A 23,671-nucleotide genomic window follows, 5' to 3' on the forward strand; every position below is an offset into this window, starting at 1 on the left:
GTTGTAGTCCCAAAACATATGGAGGGCCGAGTTTGCCTATGCCTGCTTTAAATGGAGGTTTGTTTGGGGTGGTGGTGTCACAAGACTACACTCCTGACTGGTGGGAATAGGGAGAGAATGGCCTGCATCGTCCCTTCCTCTCAGGCTGCTTTTCTACTCAAAAATCACCCCCAGCTGCTTCTCTCCCCATGAGAGTAAATATATATTGTGGATCGAGGGCCCGACCCCCGCTATGTGAAATAAACACACAAGGACACGTGATATAAGGTTAATGGGCAAGAAAAGGCCACAACTTTATTGATTACAGCAGTGAAAAGGTATTGGCTTAGGCATTGGATGACTATAGGAGGTGGGTTTATTCAACAGTAGGTGGAGCCTGTTGATGCTGATCCAACTATAGGCTCACCCCTGATGTCACCGAGGGTCGTGCCATGGCCTCCCGCCAAGCAGGCATCGGACGGAATACACGACCGCCAGATTCCTTTAACGGAATAAACCACGGTAGATAGCATAGGCGATGGCCACACCTAGCCCTTGACACACATGAATCCAATGCCTAACCTACCCACCAATACCACAAAAGTTGTGACGATTGCTACGAGGTAGGCGGAAAAACCAAAAAGCCTAATGCCAAATGGAAAAGTTCCTACCAGGCCCCCCAGACAACTGGGGCGACCAACCTAAGGTCCATAGCAAGGCCAAAAAACCTAGACCCTGAGCTAAATGGGAGTGGAGGGTGGGTGACTCGCTGCGGGACGACGACGACTGAGGAGGAGGCTGAGCTGGAGCCGCAGCATTAAGCTGCTAAACACGCCCCCCGGAGACACCTGGTTGGCTGCCTCCGGTGGGCGTGGGCGCCAGCCAGGTGAGGAGGGGCGGGGGCTAAGGCCCCCGGCCAGGGGCGGAGCTCGGGCTCCCGCCCACAACCACTCCCCTCTCTTCCAGGGAGGAGAGTCTATAGCGGGAGCCTCAGCAGCTCAGTGTCATACTGCATCACAACAGCTCTCTCGTGGATATAGTACCATTTAAAATATCCTGGAGCACTACATGCTTTGAGATTGCCAGGCAGCAATCCAGAACTTCCTTCCCTTTGTGCCTCGCGAAAGAGAGACAAAAGTTCATCTTTCGGTTTGTTTCAAACTCAGTGCTCGGAACGAATGGTGCTTTAAACCCAGAATTGTTTAAACGGCACATATCACTGCCTATTAGACAAAAGACCCTTGTGATTAAAGTCCCGTGGAGAACAGTTTGACTTTCCGGAGCCAGAAAAGGACGTGCGCCGATTCCAGTTCCCCAAGGTCGTCATGAACATTAGATCGGCTCAACTTAACTACCTCTTTTATTTGAGGACTTTACAAGAGGATCACGACCGGATCGAAGCTTCTCAGCTCAAAGAGTGCAGCTTTAATAAGAGAAGGCGGTTCAAACAGAGGTGGGTTTTCACAGGCCCTGCTACTTGCATACCTGCCAAGACATGACGTCTCTGGAGGAGCCATTCAGAGAGGGAAGAGAAAGACAATAGTGTCCTTGCAGTGGAGATGGTTGGTGTTCATTGGGAGCGGGGGAGTGTAAGGCAGGAGGCTAACACTAGGTGGCGCCAGAGCCAATGATAGGCAGAGCCAACTAATTCTAGTTTTGTCCTCATCCTTCTCCCTACTGAGTTCTACAATGGGAACACTGAGATAAAGGAGGAGAAAGGTGATGGACAGGACAGACCCCCTGGATTGGTTGTAACTAAAGAAGAAGACAGGTAGGTAAGTTGAGGGCAAGCTCATCTTGAGGGGAAACATTCCAGTTTCATGCTTTTTCAAATTTTGCAACATAGTTCTCAGCTTGTGATACAGTCCTCAGATCAGGAATAATATGTTAAGGGCTTAACAAATGCATATTTTAGGATTCAATGGGTTTAGAAATACATAGGTTGAGATCTTTAGTTGCCAGTTCATTTCCGGGCCGAATTCCAGATGAAAAGGCATTCTCTTACATCTCAGATACAGTGGTACCTCGGGTTAAGTACTTAATTCGTTCCGGAGGTCCGTAATTAACCTGAAACTGTTCTTAACCTGAAGCACCACTTTAGCTAATGGGGCCTCCTATTGCCGCCGAGCCGCCGGAGCAGGATTTCTGTTCTCATCCTGAAGCAAAGTTCTTAACCTGAGGCACTATTTCTGGGTTAGCGGAGTGTGTAACCTGAAGCGTATGTAACCTGAAGCGTATATAACCTGAGGTACCACTGTATCTTAGAGGCTGCTTCCTTCCCTACAGACTGTCTTGGGCGTGATCAGCAGAAAGGGAAGTTTTTTAGCCCTCAGAAGTTTGAGATGTAGGTTGTAATAATAATAATAATAATAATAATAATAATAATAATAATAATAAGGAGGAGGAGGAGGAGGAGGAGCAGCAGCAGTAAATGGCAGCAGCTGAGTTGTATTTTTTTGGAAACTGAAAGCTGGTGCAGTTCTTTCAGCACTAGAGGGGAGCAGATTCTGCTTAACAACCTGGTCACTGCATTCTGAATTGACTGTAGCCTACAAATGCTTTTCAAGGGCAGCTCAATGTAGAGCAGTTAAGCTTAATCAAACTGTATCTTAATTGAGGTTCCCACAGGCCAGGTTCAAATTGCCTGGGACGATTTTGCATTGCTCAGCCTGGCTGCTGTGTAATTAGCAGCTGTCAGTCCCGGCAAAGATATGGGCCATTCTTTAATTGGTGCGCAAGTCGCAAATGTGAGCATCTACATTCTTCAGATGTGATGCAGTTTAGTGGCGAGAGAGAGCCAGAGATTCTGCGCATGCTCAGAAGCACTCTCCTGTGTTATATTCTTTCTCGCAGTCTAGGATTTGAAATCTTGGCATTCAAAACAGACTTCCTGGGATTGATCAAGGGGACCATTTTAACAGCTAGGGATTAGGAATGCTTGAGGAATTTATTCTTCGCTACTTTCAAAAAATAACAGAACTGATCTGCACCTCCTGGGCTAATGCATAGATCAGGACAAAGTTATTCTAATCATATAATCAAAGAATTGCAGTGTTGGAGGGGATCCTGAGGGTCATTTAGTCCAACCCCCCGAAATGCAGGAATCCCACCCACAGTCATCCCTGGGTGGGATTGAAAGTCCAACCTTTTAGTTAATAGCCAGACGCACTCACCCATTGCGCCACAGGAGGGCACTTAGCTCCAGGTTTCACCCTCCTCCAAATTTTGTGAGGGAGGTCTTAGTTCAAAAGCAAAGCAAAATCCATATGAAAATGCATGTTTGAACATGTGTACTGGGATGGAGGGTGGACATTTAGAAATGCACATTTTACTCAAAAAGAAATTGCAAAGTAAAGGTAAAGGGTCCCCTGACCATTGGGTCCAGTCGTGACCGACTCTGGGGTTGCGGCGCTCATCTCACTTTATTGGCCGAGGGAACAGCTTCCGGGTCATGTGGCCAGCATGACTAAGCTGCTTCTGGTGAACCAGAGCAGCACACGGAAATGCCGTTTACCTTCCCGCCGGAGTGGTACCTATTTATCTACTTGCACTGGTGTGCTTTCAAACTGCTAGGTTGGCAGGAGCAGGGACCGAGCAATGGGAGCTCACCCGGTCACGGGGATTCAAACCACCGACCTTCTGATTGGCAAGCCCTAGGCTCTGTGGTCTAACCCACAGCACCACCCGCGTCCTTATGCATGTTTAGACATGTGTACTTGCATGGAGGGTGGACATTTAGAAATGCACATTTTGCTCAAAAAGAAATTGCAAACCCATATTTAAATGCAGGTGTTTGTGCAGATTTCTTAAAAACAACAACAAAACGACAACAACAACACTTCAGTAGAGCATCGAGGTCCTGGGACATGGTCCTTCGCCATGATTCAATTAAGCAGTCCATGAATAAAGATCAACAAACAGAAGCTGAAACATACAAGATCAGAAGGGGCAGCTACAAAGAAGGCCCTGCCTTGTGTTCTAATCCGCTGTACCTCTTATAAATGTGGAAAGCCAAGCAATCTTAAATGGTGGACAGAATCAAGGGCAGAATCATTTCAAGCTTTGCATGAGCCGTTCTGACAGCGCCTGCAGTGCCATTTGCTAAATAAAAATAAAAATTCAGAACCTAAAATATACTTTCATTTGAAAGAGATCAATCTATAATTATTCATTTTTTTAAAAGGAAAAACCCTACCTTATGTCACTCAAATCAAATTCATGTGATTATTAAGACCTTTTTGGTTTTGGCAGCTGATCTCATCAGAACCAATTAAAGCTCCGTGCCACGGATCTGACCTTTGAGGCAAAGACTTTGAAAATGGCCGTTCTGCTTCTGCTTATCTCACCTAATAATTCCAAATTGCTGCACTCTCATTATAACGTTAAGTAACTATGTAGGCCGGCTGCTTTGGCCAGATACCTGCTTTGAAGGAGGAAAGGAACTGGAGAGCTACCTAAAATCCAAAATCCACATTAGGGCAATTCCTTTATTAGGCCTTGATTGCTATTCTCCAGAACTGTCCATCAGGCTAACTGGTAAACAAAAACATGTGTCTTACTCATAAGAATGGATGGATTTCAACAGATGGATTTCCACCGCACATACCCCCAAAAAGGGGGAACCAAGCATAATACAGTGGTACCTCCGGCTGCGGACGGGATCCGTTCCAGAGGTCTGGCCGTATCCCGAAGTTTCCGCAACTGGAGGTGTCATTTCTGCGCATGCGCGAGCAGCGAAACCCAGAAGAATACTTCTGAGTTTGCTGCTTTTGCAACCTGACGTTTACGTTACCCAAGGGTAACATAAGCTGAGGGTCTACTGTATGTACGTCCTTCCCATCAGTCTTATCTGCAACCGAAAGTATGCAAAGCAACTACAGTGGTACCTCGGGTTACATACGCTTCAGGTTACATACGCTTCAGGTTACAGACTGCACTAACCCAGAAATAGTGCATCAGGTTAGGAACTTTGCTTCAGGATGAGAACAGAAATCGTGCTCCGGCAGCTCGGCGGCAGCAGGAGGCCCCATTAGCTAAAGTGGTGCTTCAGGTTAAGAACAGTTTCGGGTTAAGTACGGACCTCCGGAACGAATTAAGTACTTAACCTGAGGTACCACTGTAATTGGAGCCTCATTTGAATGTTAGCTCCCTCCCCTTACTCTCCAGTTTAAGACTGTAATTAAATATTGACTCCCTCCAGGGTTCTAACACCCTGTAAGGGAATCAAACCTGCAACCTTTGTGTTATCAGCACCAATCTCTAACCAACTTCTAATCAGAAGGGCTTCCAATTATGATCATCGACACCAAAGCCTTTCTGGAAATTATTCAGAATGAAAAAAGGTGTTCCAGATGTTTGCTGGATGTGTGAAAAATACGAAGGGACATTTTCTCATGCTTGGTGGGGAAAGCTAAGAAATGTCAGATACAAAAACAAACATTGATGCAGAAGATTTTAAATGTGACCATTCAACTGAAAGCAGAAATTTTCCTGCTAGGAAATACAGTTGGATATACAATTAGAAACTGACTATGGAACATTATTTCAATACCTAACCACAGTAGCAAGACTTTTATATGCACAAAGATGGAAAGAGTCGTCATTTCCTGCCTTGGAGGAATGGTAGTTACAATTTTTTGACTTAGCAGAGATGGCAAAGTTGACGTGTTTAATCAGAGAAAAACCATTGTTGATACCTGCTAAAGATTGGAAGCCCCTTATAGGCTTTTTGTGTGAAGAAGAAAATGAACTTATGATATCTGGGTTTGAGGATTGAAGAATATATTGGTTTGTAGAAAGTGAAATGTTGGGTGTTATCTTGAAGTGGATGCTTTGATCTATTTTCTCTATATAGCTGACAGTCGAAGGATCAAAAGCTCTCCTTTTTATTTTCCCCTGTTCCCTGCTCCCCTTTGTGTTTGCATTTTTATTTAGATTAGTTTCTTCTATCTTTGATTTAAATATATTGGATATTGGATATTTAATATTAACCTTTGTATATTTTCTCTATGGGGGGGACAAAGCCACTTCTGAGATAGGGAGGAGGTAGGGTTGCAGGCTTCACGCCCCTCCCCACAATCGCGGGGGCTGGGTCCAGCCCACGTGATAACAGGGAATCCTCGGACGCGTCATACCCCGAGCCAGCCAATCGTCTGGCTCGGGGGGCGTGGCCTCGCCTACTTAGGTCTGGCGCGGCCGAGGGTCTCCCTCTCTCCTGCGCCGCAGCTGACCCGGTTTCCCCTCCCCTCCCACCCTTCAGGCTAGGTTCTTTGACGTTGCTATGGGCTTCGGTTGGTCGCCGTCAAGGGGCCTGGTGGGAATTTTTCCAACTGGCAGATTGGCACCAGCCAATTGGTTTTCGCCTACCTCGTAGCAAACCGTCACAACTCCATGGCATCGGCGGTTAGGCATTGGTGGGGGTACTGTTCTATTGTTATGCAGATGAAGGGGGGAGGAGCGCCATCACCTTCCCCCGAACAAAAGGGTAGTCCGGTAAAGGATTCCGGGGGGCGTGGCCTCGTCCTAAGCCTATGGAGGTGTGGGCCCACGGCACGCCCCCACGCAGTGACCCCGGGGGGAGGTCCTAGTTGACGTGCCTCAGCAGGACTCCTCCCACTGGTGGTTAACCCTCACCGGTTTTCACCCACCAAACAAAAAATGCCGCTCGCATGTGTCGCAAAAACCACCTATCCTCTGTTTCCTCACCGACAAAAGCAGCAAATCTCCCACCAATTGCCACAGCAACAGCCAATCAACACCAGCCCTTGCCACCAATAACAATCTCCGACTTTCAGCAACAACCAATCCCACGTCCCCACAATGCACTATCGATGTATAAGATGGCCCCCAATTTTTAAGATGGTTTTTGAATAAAAAAACCTAGTTTTATACACGGAAAAGTACGGTATGTTTTCGCATGCACTTGTGATTCCATTTTGGCCACGTGTAAACCTGTACTCAGAATGGCTTTGTTTGCCACGAAAACAAACCTTAAGTTTTGTTATCTTTTCAACCTGTCAAACCCCAACAGAAGGAAGAACATACAGCTCAAACCACACATTGACCATGATGGGTGACAGAAGAAAAGCGGTGCCAAGGTAACAGTGGTACACAAACAGCACCCAGCCCTGGAGCTCCCCTTGGGTGATGTAAAGCAAAGACGGCGTCTCCTCAATATTAAATTAAATTATTAGATATGCATGGAATTTGTAATACCACACACACACATTAGGCAATATTGTTAGAATCCTTTAAATCTGCTGTAGGAAGCAGTGTGGAAAATGCACATTGTTTGCAAAGGAAGACTTCAGCTCTCGTTATATCTTCTCCAAACCAATTCAATCAGAAAGCAAAATAATAGACGGGAACAGAACCGGCCCTTGAACGCTCATTTAATAGTGAAATTAAAGAAGCATGAAAGATAAGGATAAATGTTTTTCAATCCCTCTGCAAGACCCCTCAAGAGCATGCTTCTTCCCTCGCCCCTTGCTGATCTTTGAAAAAAGCACGCCCGCGAGCACATTACCTTTTGCTGACTCAGACCGCTTAGGTAAATCCAGTGTATCAAAGTTTCTGTCCACATCTCCGTTCTTCTTCCCTGTGCACGACACAGAAGAATGAGCAATGAAAGGAATCAGCAGCACACGAATAAACCTGAATCAGTCACTGTTGCGTCCAGAGAAGAGGACAAATGGGGCACAAAGCCCAACATTACACAACATCATCACATGCGTGCACCATTTGCAGGAGAGTTCCAGGCATGCAAGGAAACATTTGTCATGGCTTTACATTCCAAGGTAATAAACACATATTTTTATGTACTGGTTAGTGAGACTTGCTGCAATGTCAACCACCGGGCCTAATCCTGAATTTGTTTCACTTCTTTATTTATTTTAAAAGTTAGTTATTTATTCGTCCTTTTCTCCCTTTTAAAAAAAACCTACCCTTCCTTCCAAAAAGGAACCCAGGTGGCAAACACACCACCAACAAAACAATAAAAACATCTAAAAACAAAAGGCCACAGCGAAAAACAAAGCAACTATTCAGGGAATCAGTGGCCATTATCTGGGCCTCAAAGAGTGGGGGGAACCCACATGTTCTAAAGGGGTCTTCCCCAAATATTTTTGCTACCAGAAAAAAAACCTAAATATTACCTCTTCTTCCACTTAAATAACATGATATACACAGAAAAATGCAACCAGTTTCCTCAAAACATTCCCAGAGTACAGGTCAAGTGTTTTAAAATGTGCGTTGGTATACTCTTTATTCGCAAGAGCAAAGTTTTAAATCAGAAACTGACAAACGTCAATGTGCAGGTCTGATCAGATTCAAGGGCATGTTTACACTACAAACGTAAGCCGGTTTCAAACTGGCTCAATTGTCGTTGCCTCTAATACATGGGGAGGACATGCTTTGGGGAGAATTCTGGTAGAGATCTTTGACCAAAATATCTCATGGCCCAATGTTAAACATCTAATGTGGGTGGCATTCATGGGGAGAATGGGGTTCATCTTCCTGCTTGCATGATGTCCCTGATATATTTTCATGATTATTAATAGTTTCTTGCATTGATATCCTGCCTTTTTGTCTGCCATGGAAACAGGAGGTCTGATCACAGATTTTCAATATTTCATACACTTTAGCTGTCGGGTTTCAAGACCCGTTAAATCCAACCATCACTTTTTTAACCAGACAACTTGGCTAACAGAGTTTGTTTGTGTCTGTCGACAGAACAGGCTCAATGTCAAAACCAAAGTCGCATCCCCACCCAACTGGCCTCTCTTATTCGCTTTTTGACAAAATCTTGGCTAGGGTCAATGATAGCAATCTGAAGAAGATCCTTCATTCTTATTTGTTTTTGTTTCTTTTAGACCACTCAAAACAAGACAGGAGCACCCTGCTTTGGGAGACAAACAGAACAGCAAAGAGGCAAGATGTCAGCTGTTGGGACAGAACGCCACTATTTTATTTTTCTTCTGATGACAGCTAAGCCCATATGCTTCTCTAAGAAGAGGACTCTTAACTTGTCACTTCGGAAATGACAAGAATTTATGGCAGAAGGAAAGAGAGGGAAAGGGAGAAGGAAAGGGAGAACGTAGAATGCAAAAGTGGAGAACATCACACTTCCCCTGAAGCACACACTCCGTTTTCTCCACAAAACACTGCCTGGTCTTACTGACCTGCAGATCCCTATGCTCTTTTTCTCTGCTTCAACACCTGCCCTGTTTTAGCTCCCATGACAATGCCTTTGCTCCCTGTTAAGGGTGTGCATGATGAGAAAGCATTGATTTCCATTCCAACCCATGCTGATTGCATGCAGTGCTGTTTCTGTTCTGCTGCATTTGGCTTCCAGCAAAAGCTACGCTGTCCACTTGGGTGGAATTTTACATAGTTAACTGCAGGGGGTGGAGAATCTGTGGGAAGCCAGATGTTGCCACCACCCCTGGCCGTTGGCCATGCAGGCTGATGGGAACTGCAAGTCAAGCAACACCCAGAAGACCACAGATATCCCTTCCTTGTGCTCTACTGCCGGTAAATGTGCAGCAACTCTTGGATGGGCATAATGTCCCATCCAGTCTTGGTCTTCAGCTGGGGCCTGATCCCAGCAGCTGGAGGGCAGAGCGACATAGCTGGAATGCAGGTGCAGGCAATAAGTGATGATGTGGGGCAGGAGTCCAGGACCCCCATTCAGCAGAATGAGCAGAAGGGTCACCCAAAGGCAACTGGACACCACATAGTGAAGCAAGCAAAATGGTACATGTTACGGGGGGGGCATGGAGAAGAGAAGACAATTTGAAGTAAGTGAAGACCCCCCCCCCATAAGACCATTCGATCCAGAATTTAAAATTACATAACTCAGGGGTAGGGAACCTCAGGCCCTTGGGCCAAACACGATCCTCCAGGTCTCTATACCTGGCACTTGAGTTTCGCCATAAGCCACACCCCTTACCACCCCTCTGTGAGTTTTTGCCTGTAGGGAATCCCTTCTGGAATGGGAATATTGCCTTTTGCAATGGAAGTGTGCAGCTGTGCTGAGGCAGTGTTTGCGCAGTGGTGTAGCATGGGGGGCAGAGGGCTGGTTGCCCCCGGGCACAAAATGATTAGGTGTGCTGCCTCAATATCACTGCACGCTTCCGTTGAAAATGACTTCTCCATGCGGACTATTGTCTCCAGACAATAGAATGCCTCTTCTTTTCTTATCTCTGTCCTGGGTAATGCGGACGCCATTAGGCAGTTGAATGCGCATGCGTACTTCATCCGTTTCCCAACCACTACTCTGTGTGGCCCCGGGCACTGACAAACCACGCTATGCCACTATGTGTAGAACCAAGTGACTTTTGCATGGTTGAAATCTAGCCTAATGTACAAAAGGAAGGTTCACACCCATTGCGCCATCCATGTTTCCCTCAGGCCCCACCCACCCCTGGAAAGTTGTCCATAAGGGAATAAGGCCCTCAGCAAGATAAAGGCTCCTCACCCCTGACCTAACTGCACCTCAGGATGTAGTATTTTGGAAGAAGACCAACATATCAGCAGCCTTAGAGGCTTTTAAATTCCTGAGGAAAAGTTTAGGGAAATCCAGGGCTGTTCTCTCTCCCCCTGCCCTGGATTTACCTCAGAGTTCAGCAATGGCAGGTCTACAACCTATGTGGCACTCAGCAGCTGTCAGGAGTTCTGGCACATCAGATTTATCTTTACAGAGTATCCTCTCCCTCCTCTTCACTCCTCTCGTTCTCCCGCCATCAAGTGGCGTCTGACAACACCCAGGGGCCCCGTCCCAAAGGGGACAGAGGTATATTTTCAGACGAGAAGTGCTGCTGAAGCCCTCAGCAGAAGAAAGACAGCTTTTAAGATGGCAGCTGACAGGCCTGCTTTATGGGAGTTGGCTATCAGAGCTGGCAAAGACCTTGGGGACAGGAAGGGCTGCCTGACAGGAAACTTGCTTGTATAATAAACGATTTGCAATCTCTCAAGCCGTGAAATTAAAAGCTTCTTGAGCGCCATATTTTCTGAAACAGGGGGCTGTCAAGTGCATCTGATTCCCAGCATATAAACAATCGCCATACTTTCATTATCCCCTGCTCTGGCCACTGAGAAAAGATGAGAAAGGCTGAATTTACAAATGAAGTTCTAACCTTTTAGTAGTAAAACAAAACCTTTTCAACCAAGAAATCCAGAAAAAGGCAGTTGCTCTGATTTTCGCATTGAGATATACCTGCTCACGGAGAAACCTGTGGCCCTCAAGATGTTGTAAAAACTACTGACCACTGACCACACTAGCTGTGGCTGATGGGAACTGGAGTCCCACAACATCTGGAGGGCCACATCACTGGAATCTAACAGGATGACATGGTGACCAACACACAGAAGCTGGAGGAATGGCTTCAACATCTGGGTGCATCCCAAACCAATGGATGGCACCAAGAACACAAGGAGACTGTGGCTTCATCAGTCCAATGGCCCATCTCACAGTGACCAGTCAGATGCTCACAGGAAGCATGCAACCAGGAGCTGAGCACAAGAGCATTCATAAATGCTGTTCAAAGTATAGATTCTGCCTACCACATGGAACACTCCCAGGCCAGCATTTCACAACAGCTGGTACTGGCAGAAAAACTCTCCACCCCACTGGTGGTGGGGAACTATGTGGAGTGTGGGTTCAAGTTTTGGGAGGGCATGCATACAAAAGGATACTGGGGCCATTTCCTGTCTTGTGCTTCCCAACCCCATGCCCTATGGGAAGCTTTGGGCTAGGCCAAATGTGCCCTCCAGGCCTCCATACCTGTCCCAGGGCACTGACAGCCAAGGCCAGCTTCTGGACTGGATCTAAGTAACAAGTCAGATGGGTTTGGAGGCAGAGGTGTAGTGGCCCAGAGCAATTACTATTTCTGCAGTAGTTTCTTTTGTCTCCAGCATCCTAGATCTAGCCAATCAGCATGAAAGGGGAGCTTTTTAGCCACTGAGAAGAAGTATTGCCACACTTTGTGTTGATCGGAGTCCATCAGTGTAAAATGAAGTGAGCTAACCATTGAGGATTGGCTCCTAGGGTCACACTGGAGAAGTTTCGTGGGAAGAATCTCAAGGAGGACTTGTACTGAATGCTCCAAAACTAAGCATTTATAGGAACACTGAAAACACAAGGCACTTCAGTTTCAAGAGAATGGCATGCTAGTTGTTATGTACAATGGAAATTCAAGGAAAACACATCTTAAGTCACTCTGAAATAAGATATTGGAGCACTCCAAATCATTTGCCCGTGTACGTGCACAGAAAATCTAGCTGAAAGGCAGCTTTCCACTCCTGGCACAGGGCATGGGAGATCTGTAATGATCATTGCAATGCATCCCCAGCTATTATTATTGGAGAATTAGAAGATTATTGAGGGCGGAAGGATGAGACTATCCTGGAGGGAGCCCGCATTTCTGGATTTGTCACTACACTACTGCTTGGAGGAAGCAGAGTCCCACTTGCCCTAATGGACTGGCCACGGGAAGGTCTTCTAAGAGTAGCTCTCCTCCATATCACACTAGAAGAAGAGTAACTCAAAGCAGTCTGAATTCATCATAGCAATTTGCAATCTACAGCAACAGAAGCAAACAAGTGGGATATGGGGCATCATAGCAGCAACACACCTTGGGAACCGGGGAGGGGCGGCAGGGCGGAGCCAACCTCTGCTCCCAGTTTCCACCTCTGTATATACGGGAAGAGGAAAGGGGAAAGGACAGCGAAGTCAGAGAAGAAATGTAGAAAAGACTCACCTTGATTGAACCACTCCTCTAATAACCACAAAAGCAGCCAAAGAAGAAAAAAAGAAACAAACGTTTTCAAGAGGAAAGCGAGAGGGGGGGAAACAGACGAACAATCAGTTGCAGGATTTTCACAGAACAGGTTCAAAACCCGAGAGCTACAGGTAAATAGCAACTCTGAATTCCTGAAGAGAGGAAAAACACACACTTGCCCCCATGGTGTATACCACACTCGTTACTTTCAAAAAAGGAGAGTCCACTTTTCTCTGTTTGATTTTGAGAGCCAGTGTGGTGTAGTGGTTAAGAGCGGTGGACTCGTAATCTGGTGAACCGGGTTCGCTTCCCCGCTCCTCCACATGCAGCTGCTGGGTGACCTTGGGCTAGTCCCACTTCTCTGAAGTCTCTCAGCCCCACTCACCTCACAGAGTGTTTGTTGTGGGGGAGGAAGGGAAAGGAGAATGTTAGCCACTTTGAGACTCCTTCGGGTGGTGATAAAACAGGATATTAAATCCAAACTCTTCTTCTTCTTCTACAAACATCAAAAAGAGCTTGGGTGGGGTGGGGTTGAAGTAGGCTAAGCTCCTATGCCAAGGAAAGCCAGCATGGTGCACCCTGGATGTGATTGTGCTACCCTTCCCAACAGCCCCAGCAAGTATGACCCAACAATCAGGACTGACAGGAGTTGTGGTGCAGCAAGTTATGGAGGGCACCAGCAGCAGAACAAGAACAAATATAGCACTCAGTGACTTTAATCCTCTCCTGTCCTCTCCTCTCCGTTTTTGCAGTGAATTGTTTTGTTGAGTCCAAGGAGAGACTTGTGATAGTGGTTAGTGGCTGAGAATTGGAGACTCTGGAGTGGTTGTGTGAATGGTGTGTTTGTAAAAAGGTGAAAGGTAAAGATAAAGGACCCCTGGACGGTTAAGTCCAGCCACAGGCAACTATGGGGTTGCGCCACTCATCTCACTTTCAGGCCGAGGGAGCCGGCGTTTGTCCGCAGACAGCTTTCTGGGTCATGTGGCCAGCAGGACTAAACTGCTTCTGGCACAATGGGACACCGTGACGGAAGCCAGAGCGCACAGAAACGCCGTTTACCTTCCCGCCAAAGTGGTACCTATTTATCTATTTGCACTGGTGTGCTTTCAAACTGCTAGGTTGCCAGGAGCTGGGACAGAGCTACGGAAGCTCACTCCGTCGCGGGGATTTGAACTGCCAATCTTCTGATCAGCAAGCCCAAGAGGCTCAGTGGTTTAGACCACAGCGCCACCCGCATTTGTGCATACAGGTGGGTGCATGTGAGGTGTGGGAGTAGAATAGGAAGAGTGGTAACGGAATGAGTCATAAGCACTATACAATTTCAGTAGATGTAAGGCAGAATTTGGGGGTGACGTGTAGCGTTTCATGAGCCACAATGTGTTTTGCCAAGACAGAAGCTGAAGCAGGAAGGGATATGTGACTCTAAAGACGTTTCAAAATGCTCTGCTCTGTTGTCAGTTTTTAGGAATGTATTGTTTGGATCACAGTTTTATTTAATATTGCAATGCACTGCATTCTATCCTACTTTCTCAGTTGCGTTGTTGTACACAATTTATTTTGCTATTCTGCAGCTTGCTTAATCGGACTGCCTAAAATGTAGATCAATAAATTAAATAAAGAAATCAAATCATAAACCTCCTGCTATATTGGGTACAACTCTAGGCTCTGTGTGAGCTCCCAACTGCAATCTGCTGCTTCTGATCCTGGTTTTCTGCCTTCGAATCTTCTCCAGCAGCTTCCCTCTCACCCTTTAACACAACTGTGCTCAAACGTACACACACACTCAGATTCCAATATACTCTCACACGACAGAAACAGAGTCAGTGGGTTAAAAGGCCCATGGATCAGAGATACGAAACAGCTGTTTACAAAGGTCAGGGTGATGGAGGGATGGAATACATGGGTGTTACATACCAATGGATCTTTATTGTATAACATTCTTAACATTCGGTAGCCACCAGGCCTGTTCTGCACAGATTAGGTTAAAAGCTTGTGACGTACCAGAGACTGACCCTGATTTAGATGTGTAATGCAAACCACACCTCCCATTGTGTCTTTTCTCTTTCATTTAATATGCTGGTCCAACCTGGTCCAACAGGTGTGCAGAGATTCCTGAGTGTTGGGTTACTGGGGCTTGCATGAGCCTCACTCCCCAGCCTCTAGTTCATCATCTTCTATGCCATTATTCATTAAACCTCCCATATCATAATGCTGTTACACTAATCTATGGCCGAACGCACTCGGAATACAGGATACAGGTCTGGCCGCCTTGTTTCCAAACAGTTACTGAAGGAAAGGTTCAGAAAAGGAAAACCAAGATGATCAAGGGATTGGAGCGACTCCCTTAGGAGGAAAGGTTATGATACCTGGGACTTTTTAGTTTAGAAAAAAGGCAAGTAAGCGGGGGCATGATAGAGGTGAATAAGATTCACGGGTTGTCCCATAAAGCTGACTGTTGGAAGGTTCAGAAGAAAGAGACAGAAGTGCCTCTTCAAACAGAGCAGGTCAGGGGACAGCTACACACACACACACACACACACACACACACACACACACACCCAGGATCCAAGTGCAAAAGGCTGGCCCTTGGAGAAGCTGGGTTGTATGATGTGAACACAAGCTTTTTGCTTCTGGCTTTCAGTTATGGCTGGTAGGGCACTGGTAGGGCAGGAGGCCAGGAGGCGAACAGTAGGTGACGCCAGAGCCAATGAGAGGCTGAGCCAACCAATTCTCGTTTTGCACTCGGCCTCCTCCCTGCTGAGTTCTGAAAGGGCAACATTGAGAAGGAAGGGGGAGGAAGAAGATGACAAGTAAGTGCCACTCCTTGACTGACTCATAAACAAGAAGGCAGGTGGGATTAGAGAACTCAAGAGTGAGGTTGGTAGGGATGTGCCCTGTTTGCCCCAGTGGAGCAGACTCCATTGCTTTCGGGTTGCAGCAACACAAACCTTTGGCCTTCTTTCCTCCAAAGCAGCCCGCGTCGTCCTTCTTCTTCTTCTGAGTTCCTCCCAGGCCTCCAAGTTGATTTGCTTCTAGCTCCTGGAATTTGTCCGCTCCTGGGACTTCTTTGTGGACGTGGTAAGAGAGGTTCCTCATGATGCACACACAGTTCTCCACAGACTGCGGCAAGGTGGTTGCCCAAAAAGGGGGGAGGAAGGAAAAACCACCACTGGTAAGCAATTATCTTACACCACCGAAGATGCGAAAAACAAGCAGACATAGGAAATTGCTTAAACCAGGTGAGACTATTTGCTCAGTATGGCGTATGCCAGCCGTTGTCCAACCTGGTGCCTTCCAGAGGTTTTTGGACTGCAATTCCCATCAGCCACAGCAAATGTGGAAGGGGCTGATGGGAGTTGTAGTCCAAAACATCTATAGGGCCCCAGGTTGTAGAGGGCTGTGCCAGCATGACACAGTCAGTAGCTCTCAGGGAGAAATGGAGCCATTCCCATCCTTTAAAGCCCTAAACAGCCTCAGCCCAGTATACCTGAAGGAGCGTCTCCACCCCCATCGTTCTGCCCAGACACTGAGGTCCAGCGCCGAGGGCCTTCTGGCGGTTCCCTCATTGCGAGAAGCAAAGCTACAGGGAACCAGGCAGAGGGCCTTCTCAGTAGTGGCGCCCGCCCTGTGGAACGCCCTCCCATCAGATGTCAAAGCGATAGACAACTACCTGACATTCAGAAGACATCTTAAGGCAGCCCTGTTCAGGGAAGTTTTTAATGTGTGATATTTTAGTGTATTTTTGGTCTCTGTGGAAGCCGCCCAGAGTGGCTGGGGAAACCCAGCCAGATGGGCGGGATACAAATAATAAATTATTATTATTATTAAATCTTTTTTCCTTTTTCTTTTTTGCAGGGGTGCCGTAAAATGAACCTGGGACCTTATGCGAGAAAAGCAGCTTCACTACAGCTGAGTTTTGTTCCTTCCCCTAATGAACAAAACCTCATCAAGGGAAGTCACTTGCAAATTTTTAAGCACCCTTTTTTTTTTGCTGCAGCTCAGTGATGGAAAGCACACATTTTATGCAAGAGGCCCCCTAGGTTCAGTCTGCAGCTAATGAGTCTCTTGGGAGGCAGAAAGGCCACTGCCTCAGACTCCAGAGCAGGGTCATTCATCAGGGGCTTGGCAGGAGTTGAGGAAGAACAAAAAGAGCATCAAAATCCCATAGGGTACCCCCCACCCGGAAACGGGCTCCTCCACCCACCCGCCCCATGCAACCAAATCTCCGCTGAATGCCCTAGCTGGGAAAAAGAGAGACTCAGCATGTCTTGTTCCTTTGGCACAGAGGCCAATGATCAACAACAGCCGGGGTTGGGACTGTGGCACAACATCTGCTTTGCATGCAGGTGGTCCCAGCCTCAGCCTGCATAGCTCCGTTGGTTAGAGTATGGTGCAGATAATGCCAAGGCTGCAAGTTCGATCCCCGCGTGGGGCAGCTGCATATTTCTGCATTGCAGGGGTGGGGTTGGGCCAGGGTCTCGTACAATTCTATGGTTCTGTGATTCTAATTCCCCCAGCATTGCTGGGAAAGACTTCTATATGATACTGCGGAAAGCTGTTACCAGGGGTGAGGGGTGGGGTAGGTAGAAGTGGTGCCAGATTTACGTATAAGCTAAACAAGCTATAGTTTAGGACCCCACTCTCTCCCCCCCCAAAAAAAAATCCAAAGGGAAAAAACCTGGATGTACATTTCCAAAATATAAGATAAAAAACAAATAAAATAAAACCTACATACAGCAACAGTGTTTTGTGTTGTGTAGGCTCTTATGATGGAAGTAATGGACCCCGCCTGCTAGCCTGCTCCCTAAAATATCACTGGTTTGCTCATTTCTATATACAGTAGTACCTCTGGATATGAACGGGATCCGTTCCGAAGCCCCGTTCGCATCCTGAAGTAAACGCAACCTGCGTCTGCGCCTGTGCGGGTCGCGATTCGCCGCTTCCGCGCATGCACGCGACGTCATTTTGACCATCTGCACATGCACGAGCTGCGAAACCCGGAAGTAACGCGTTCCTTTACTTCCGGGTTGCCGCGGGTGGAGCGCAACCCAAAAGCGCTCAACCTGAAGCAACTTCAAACCGAGGTATGACTGTATAGGGTGCCTACATTCTGCATGTGCAAATGGCTTTAGATACCTATTCGGTCCATCAATTACCATATAGCGTATATTCAACACAAAAAAAGCGGCAATTTGCTGTTCACAAAGGACAGCTGGACAATATAAAGGGCCCCATTACCTCCAGTAGGGCCTCACCAAACCTAAATCTGGCCCTGGGTGGAAGCACCTCCCAAACTCCACTGTTTGGGAAGAAAATACATTTATGCCTGTCAATAACAGCAGTCCAGTATTGATCGGTGGTGGCTGGTGCCCATTGGGATGGGTGGGGCGGAAAGCAGGGAGCCCTACAGTAGATTGAGTCAGAACCAATGACAGACAGAGCCAACTCTTTCTAGTTTTCATAGAATCATAGAACTGTAGAGCTGAGAGTCATCTAGTCTTGCAACGCAGGAATCTCAACTGAACCATCTGTGATGTCTCCCTGTTCCTCCCTGCGGAGCTCTACAAGGGCAACATGGAGACTAAGGAGGAGGAATCATAGAATCACAGAATTGTAGTGCTGGAAGGGACCCCAAGGGCTGTTTAGTCTATCCCCCTGCAATGAAGGAATCACAGCTCAAGAATCCGTGACAGGTGGCCCTCTAACCTCTGCTTAGAGAACCCACCACCTTCCAATATAGCCTGTTCCACCATCAAACAGGCTCTTGATGTCAGAAATCTCTTCCTAATGTTTACTCAGAATCTCCTTTCTTGTGATTTGAATCTACTGGATCGGGTCCTACCCTATGGAGCAGGAGAGGGTAGAAGCAGAGGGAAGCTGATCGCCAGCACACACCCTGGACTGGTTGTAGTAGTAGTAGTAGTAGTAATATTTACTCTGGGTGGCTCCCAAGAGAATATTAAAAACACAATAAAACATCACACAGGGCTGCTTTCAGACGTCTTCTAAAAGTCAGATAGCTGTTTATTTCCTGGACCTCAGTGTCAGGGCTGAACGATGGGGGTGAAGACGCTCCTTCAGTATGGAGGAAGCCAGTATGTGGGGGCTGGCTGCAGGCGGACTGAGCTAGGTGGGTCAGTGGCCCTGATTCCTCCTAATGGACCAGCTTGCACTGAGATAAACACCGGTCCTGAGAGATCTGCATTGGCTCCCAGTATGTTTCCGAGCACAATTCAAAGTGTTGGTGCTGACCTTTATAGCCCTAAACGGCCTTGGTCCCGTATACCTGAAGGAGCTTCTCCACCCCCATCGTTCAGCCCAGACACTGAGATCCAGCTCCGAGGGCCTTCTGACGGTTCCCTTATTGCGAGAAGTGAGGTTACAGGGAACCAGACAGAGGGCCTTCTTGGTAGTGGCGCCCGCCCTGTGGAACACCCTCCCTTCAGATGTGAAGGAAATAAGCAGCTATCCTATCTTTAAAAGACATCTGAAGGCAGCCCTGTTCAGGGAAGTTTTTAATATTTAATGCTGTACTGTTTTTAACATTTGATTGGGAGCCGCCGAGAGTGGCTGGGGAAACTCAGCCAGATGGGCGGGGTATAAATAATAAATTTATTATTATTATTATTATTATTATTATTATTATTATTATTATTATTATTACCTGTAGCAGGCCTGGCTGCCTTTTAAGCTTCTGTGAATACAAGCATCTTTCAAGCCAGCAGATGTTCCCAGCTAGACCTCGCCCCCTCACCTTCAATGCATCCTGTACTGGCCCCACATCAAGAAACCCACATTTGCTTAAGCCACAGTGAGTGTCTATTCACACCAGCACCAGAGAGCAGAATCACCTTGTTATCCGTGTCTTTCTTGCCCACCGCAGACTGCAGGGCATGAAGGAGGGCGTCTACCAAGCCGTCACATTCCCGGAGCCTCCTGCGCGCTTCCGCTCCATCCGAACTGACATTCCTGCAAACGAGAGGAAGGCAAACGTTACAAGCCATAATCTCCACATAGCAAAATTAAGCCAAGCCCGCCGCACCCTCCTGCGTCAATTACAGACATTAAGAACCTAATGATCTTGAATTAACCAAGACACACACAAAAGATCATCTTGCAAACCAACAGGGAACCACAGCTTCTGTATTGCATGATAAACAGAGCCTCAGCTTGCAGCTCTGCAACACACCCAGGAGCTCTTGGCAGGGCTGGCCCACCCGTTGGACAAGGTGAGGAAACTGCCTTGGACAGCAGAAACCACAGGGGTAGCAGATCCGGCCTCTGGGTGTAGATCTTCACTCCCTCCTTCTCCCTGACATGTATCTTTATCACCCCCCTTCTCAAAGAAAACCCAAGAAAGAATCTTAAACAGTGGTGGTTCGGTAAAAGTGACTCGCTGACTTGAGCAAGCTGAATCCAAGAGTAACCCCAGGAAGCTTTCGGGTTTGTTTTCATTTCGGCTGCATTTTATATGGGAGTATATTTTTAATCCATGTTTTATGTCTCTGCCAACAAGCGTTTTCTTGTATTTGCAATGGCCTGTGGCTGAAAGCCATGAATATTTATTGGATAAGACGCAGTTTCCTATGTTCTCGTTCTGTAAATTCCAGAGTTCCCCACCTGTCAAAATAAGTATAAAAGCAAAAGTGTTTAACAGGTGGTTGTTGCAATGTTAAAGGCAAAAGAGCCTCTATATATTGGCACAGTCTTCTCCAGACAGGTGACCTTCAGGTGGGTTGGAATACAATGCCTATCGGCCGGATGCACCAACGCTTTGCTAGCTGTGCTAGATGGAAGTTGTAGTCCAAACTGTCTGGATGGCACCAGGTTGGGAACAAATACATTAGCAGATAACTTTTTTTCAAAAGAAATAGCCATCTTGTTTCACTTGTTTCGAAAAGGAATCTATAGTTTGGATTATAAACCATAGCCTGAAATACCGGTAGATGGTGGAAATCCATCATCATTAAAAAACAGAAATCCACCACATAGTTAAGCACACTTATGTACCATTGAGTCCAAGCAGGCATAGGCAAACTCCGGCCCTCCAGATGTTCTGGGACTACAATTCCCATCATCCCTAGCTAACAGGACCAGTGGTCAGGGATGATGGGAATTGTAGTCCCAAACATCTGGAGGGCTGGACCCTGGTCTAACGGGGATGGTGGAATGAACCACATTCAATTTCACATTTTCCCACAGTAAAATGGAGCCGGCGTTCGAAGCACGGCAGTCCAGCCCATCCTCTTTCTATTTGGCCAGGTATCATCTCCACACACCAGCTGATTCTCTGGAATGATATTTGATACGGATACGTCATGGCTGGCTTAACAACAGGTTGTGTGCTGTTTTGCCTGGAACCTGCATCCTGACAGGTAGTTCAGTCTGCTTCGGTACTGGACGTCAAAGCCCTGAGCCCTCCCCCATTTGTTGAATAATAAGACACCAGTATTTTAGGTTAATAGGATAATTAAGGCCACAACTTCATTGGTTACAGAATGTGAGTGGTATTGTCTTAGGCACTGGAATTGAACCGACTCTATCTGATTCCTGCCTGCCATGCAGGTAGTCCAGTAAGGGTCAACCACTGGCAGGGTGAGCCCTGTACATCAACTGAGAGCTCCCCTGGGGGCCCTGATGGGGTCGTGGCATGGCCCTAGCCCATCCCTGGACTTCGGACGAGATCCACACCCCCGGATCCCTTTAACGGATCCCTTAAAAAGGAGGGGCAGATGATGGCTACAACCTCCCCTCCCATAAACCAGCTTTTACCAATGCCCAACCGGCAAACCTTAAAAAGTTGTGACAATTGCTACCAGGCAGGTGAAAACCACATGGCTGGTGCCAATTTGCCAAGTGGAAAAATTCCTACCTGGCCCCCTCAACAGGCAACCAATAACAACAACAACAACAACAACAAGTAATTTTTATACCCCACCCATTTGGCGGGGCTTCCCCAGCCACTCGGGGCGGCTTCCAACAAAATATTAAAAGACAGTAATGCATCAAACATTTAAAGCTTCCCTAAACAGGGCTGCCTTCAGATGTCTTCTAAAAGTCTGGTAGTTGTTGTTCTCTTTGACATCTGGTGGGAGGGCATTCCACAGGGAGGGTGCCACTACCGAGAAGGCCCTCTGCCTGGTTCCCTGTAACTTGGCTTCTCGCAGTGAGGGAACCGCCAGAAGGCCCTCGGCGCTGGACCTCAGTAGAACGATGGGGGTGGAGACGCTCCTTCAGATATACTGGACTGAGGCCGTTTAGGGCTTTAAAGGTCACTTTGAATTGCGCTTGGAAACGTACTCCGTACATCCGTAGCAAGGCCACGATGGCAAACACATGAAAATAGGGTGTGAGGGCGGGAGATCCAATGAAGCAGAAGCAAGAAGGGAGAACCCCCAGCCACACGGCTGTTTAAATACTGCAAGCCATGCCCCCCAGTCGACCGGATTGGTTGGCCAGGGGCGTGATGCGGCCGGGACTCCCTGTGAGGCGGGCAGCATTGCCACGCCCCCTGCTGAACACGGGGAGAACACATGGCCTGCCTGCAACACTGCCCCCCCGGGAAGGGAAGCGGCCCTCTCAGAAGCCAGCTGCACAACTTAACATCAGCACTTGTGCAACTTTGAGGTTCTGCCGACTTGTTTGAGAAAGCTGGGGCAGCGTGGTGTGTGTGTGTGTGTGTGTGTGTGTGAAGAGCCTTGTTTCCATTTATTTTTAACACATCTTCAGGGAGCTCCCTAGTTCCTGTGCCAAACAACACAGAGACTGATATGGAAATGTCTTCTAGATATGTAGATCAAAGGAAATAAACCGCAGCGCTGCTTTATATTTCTCTTTAATCTTCCGGCACGGCATGTAGAAAGTCACACTGTGCCGCACAAGGGCCTTAGCGAGCGCTGGAAGATTCCTGAAAAGATCAGGAGGGACATGCTGTTACATCTAGGGCAGGGGTATGTGCTTGCAAGCTCACTTTTGGAGTGCCAATCCTCAAAAACAGAACCACAAGATGGAGATATCAGCTGCCGAGCGGCCATATCCCAGGGCCATCCTCTTCCTTACTTCCGACGAGTGAAATCCAAAGTTTGTTTGGAGTGAACTCCACACAACTGATCCAGCCTCACTCAGTGTCGGTGGACTACAAATCCCATCATCCCTGATCATGAAATAGCCATGCAGACTGGGGCTGGCTAGCCGTGCTCTAGCTTATTCCCACATTTTACGGGAGCGAATGCCACAGTTTAAAAACGCACTGCATAAAGACGTACTTCCTTCAATGTTCAATTTCAGCGGACAATCCTGAGCTCTAAATCAGGCATAGGCAAACTCCGGGCCTCCAGATGTTTGGGACTACAATTCCCATCACCCCTTCCACCGGTCCTGTTAGCTAGGGATGATGGGAATTGTAGTCCCAAACATCTGGAGGGCCAGAGTTTGCCTATGAGCAGTCTTTTGTCCAAGTCCTTCACACCAACCAAGCCAGTCCAACTTACAACAAAGTTAACAGTGCACAGATTCCTGGCGAATAAAGGGTGTCGGGCCACAATGGTTAACTCGCAGTCTCAGCTAGCCATTTCTAATTGAGTGGAGTGCATTTAAAAACAACAACAACAACAACAACAACTATGTACTATCCAACATGGCACTCTCCAGATGTTGTCAGACTCCAACTCCCATCAGCCCCAGCCAGCATGGCCAATGGTCAGGGATGATGGGAATTGTAGCCCAACAACTTTTGAAGGAAACTGTGCCGGCTACCAGAGTGCTACACTAAAATAGGGAACCAGGCCAAGCAATCAATTTAAAAAAGTTGAGCCCTTTATGAAATGGAAATTAGGGACCCGAATACTCTGATGACACCTTGAAGCTATTGCAGTAATAACAGTTGGAGATCCACCTTCAAGTGCCTTTAAGTA

The 23,671-nt window shown here is 47.2% G+C and overlaps 1 protein-coding gene across 14 annotated transcripts in view; it reads right to left on the reverse strand.

Annotated features, from left to right (window-relative positions):
* ARVCF (ARVCF delta catenin family member) overlaps window positions 1-23,671 on the reverse strand; it is a 606,803-nt gene that overhangs the window by 66,078 nt on the left and 517,054 nt on the right. For 11 of the 14 annotated variants that reach the window (XM_053369463.1, XM_053369462.1, XM_053369469.1 and 8 more), the window contains 4 exons: window positions 19,610-19,727; window positions 15,707-15,878; window positions 12,738-12,755; window positions 7,505-7,576 (listed from right to left, as the gene is read on the reverse strand). In XM_053369463.1, the coding sequence (XP_053225438.1) occupies window positions 7,505-7,576; window positions 12,738-12,755; window positions 15,707-15,878; window positions 19,610-19,727 (380 nt within the window). The remainder of the gene's footprint in view (window positions 1-7,504; window positions 7,577-12,737; window positions 12,756-15,706; window positions 15,879-19,609; window positions 19,728-23,671) is intronic. The other 3 variants (XM_053369461.1, XM_053369460.1, XM_053369459.1) reach the window with 1 other exon arrangement.

The sequence above is a fragment of the Podarcis raffonei genome, chromosome 16 (genome assembly GCF_027172205.1).
Source record: "Podarcis raffonei isolate rPodRaf1 chromosome 16, rPodRaf1.pri, whole genome shotgun sequence".
Taxonomy (NCBI): Eukaryota; Metazoa; Chordata; class Lepidosauria; order Squamata; family Lacertidae; genus Podarcis; species Podarcis raffonei.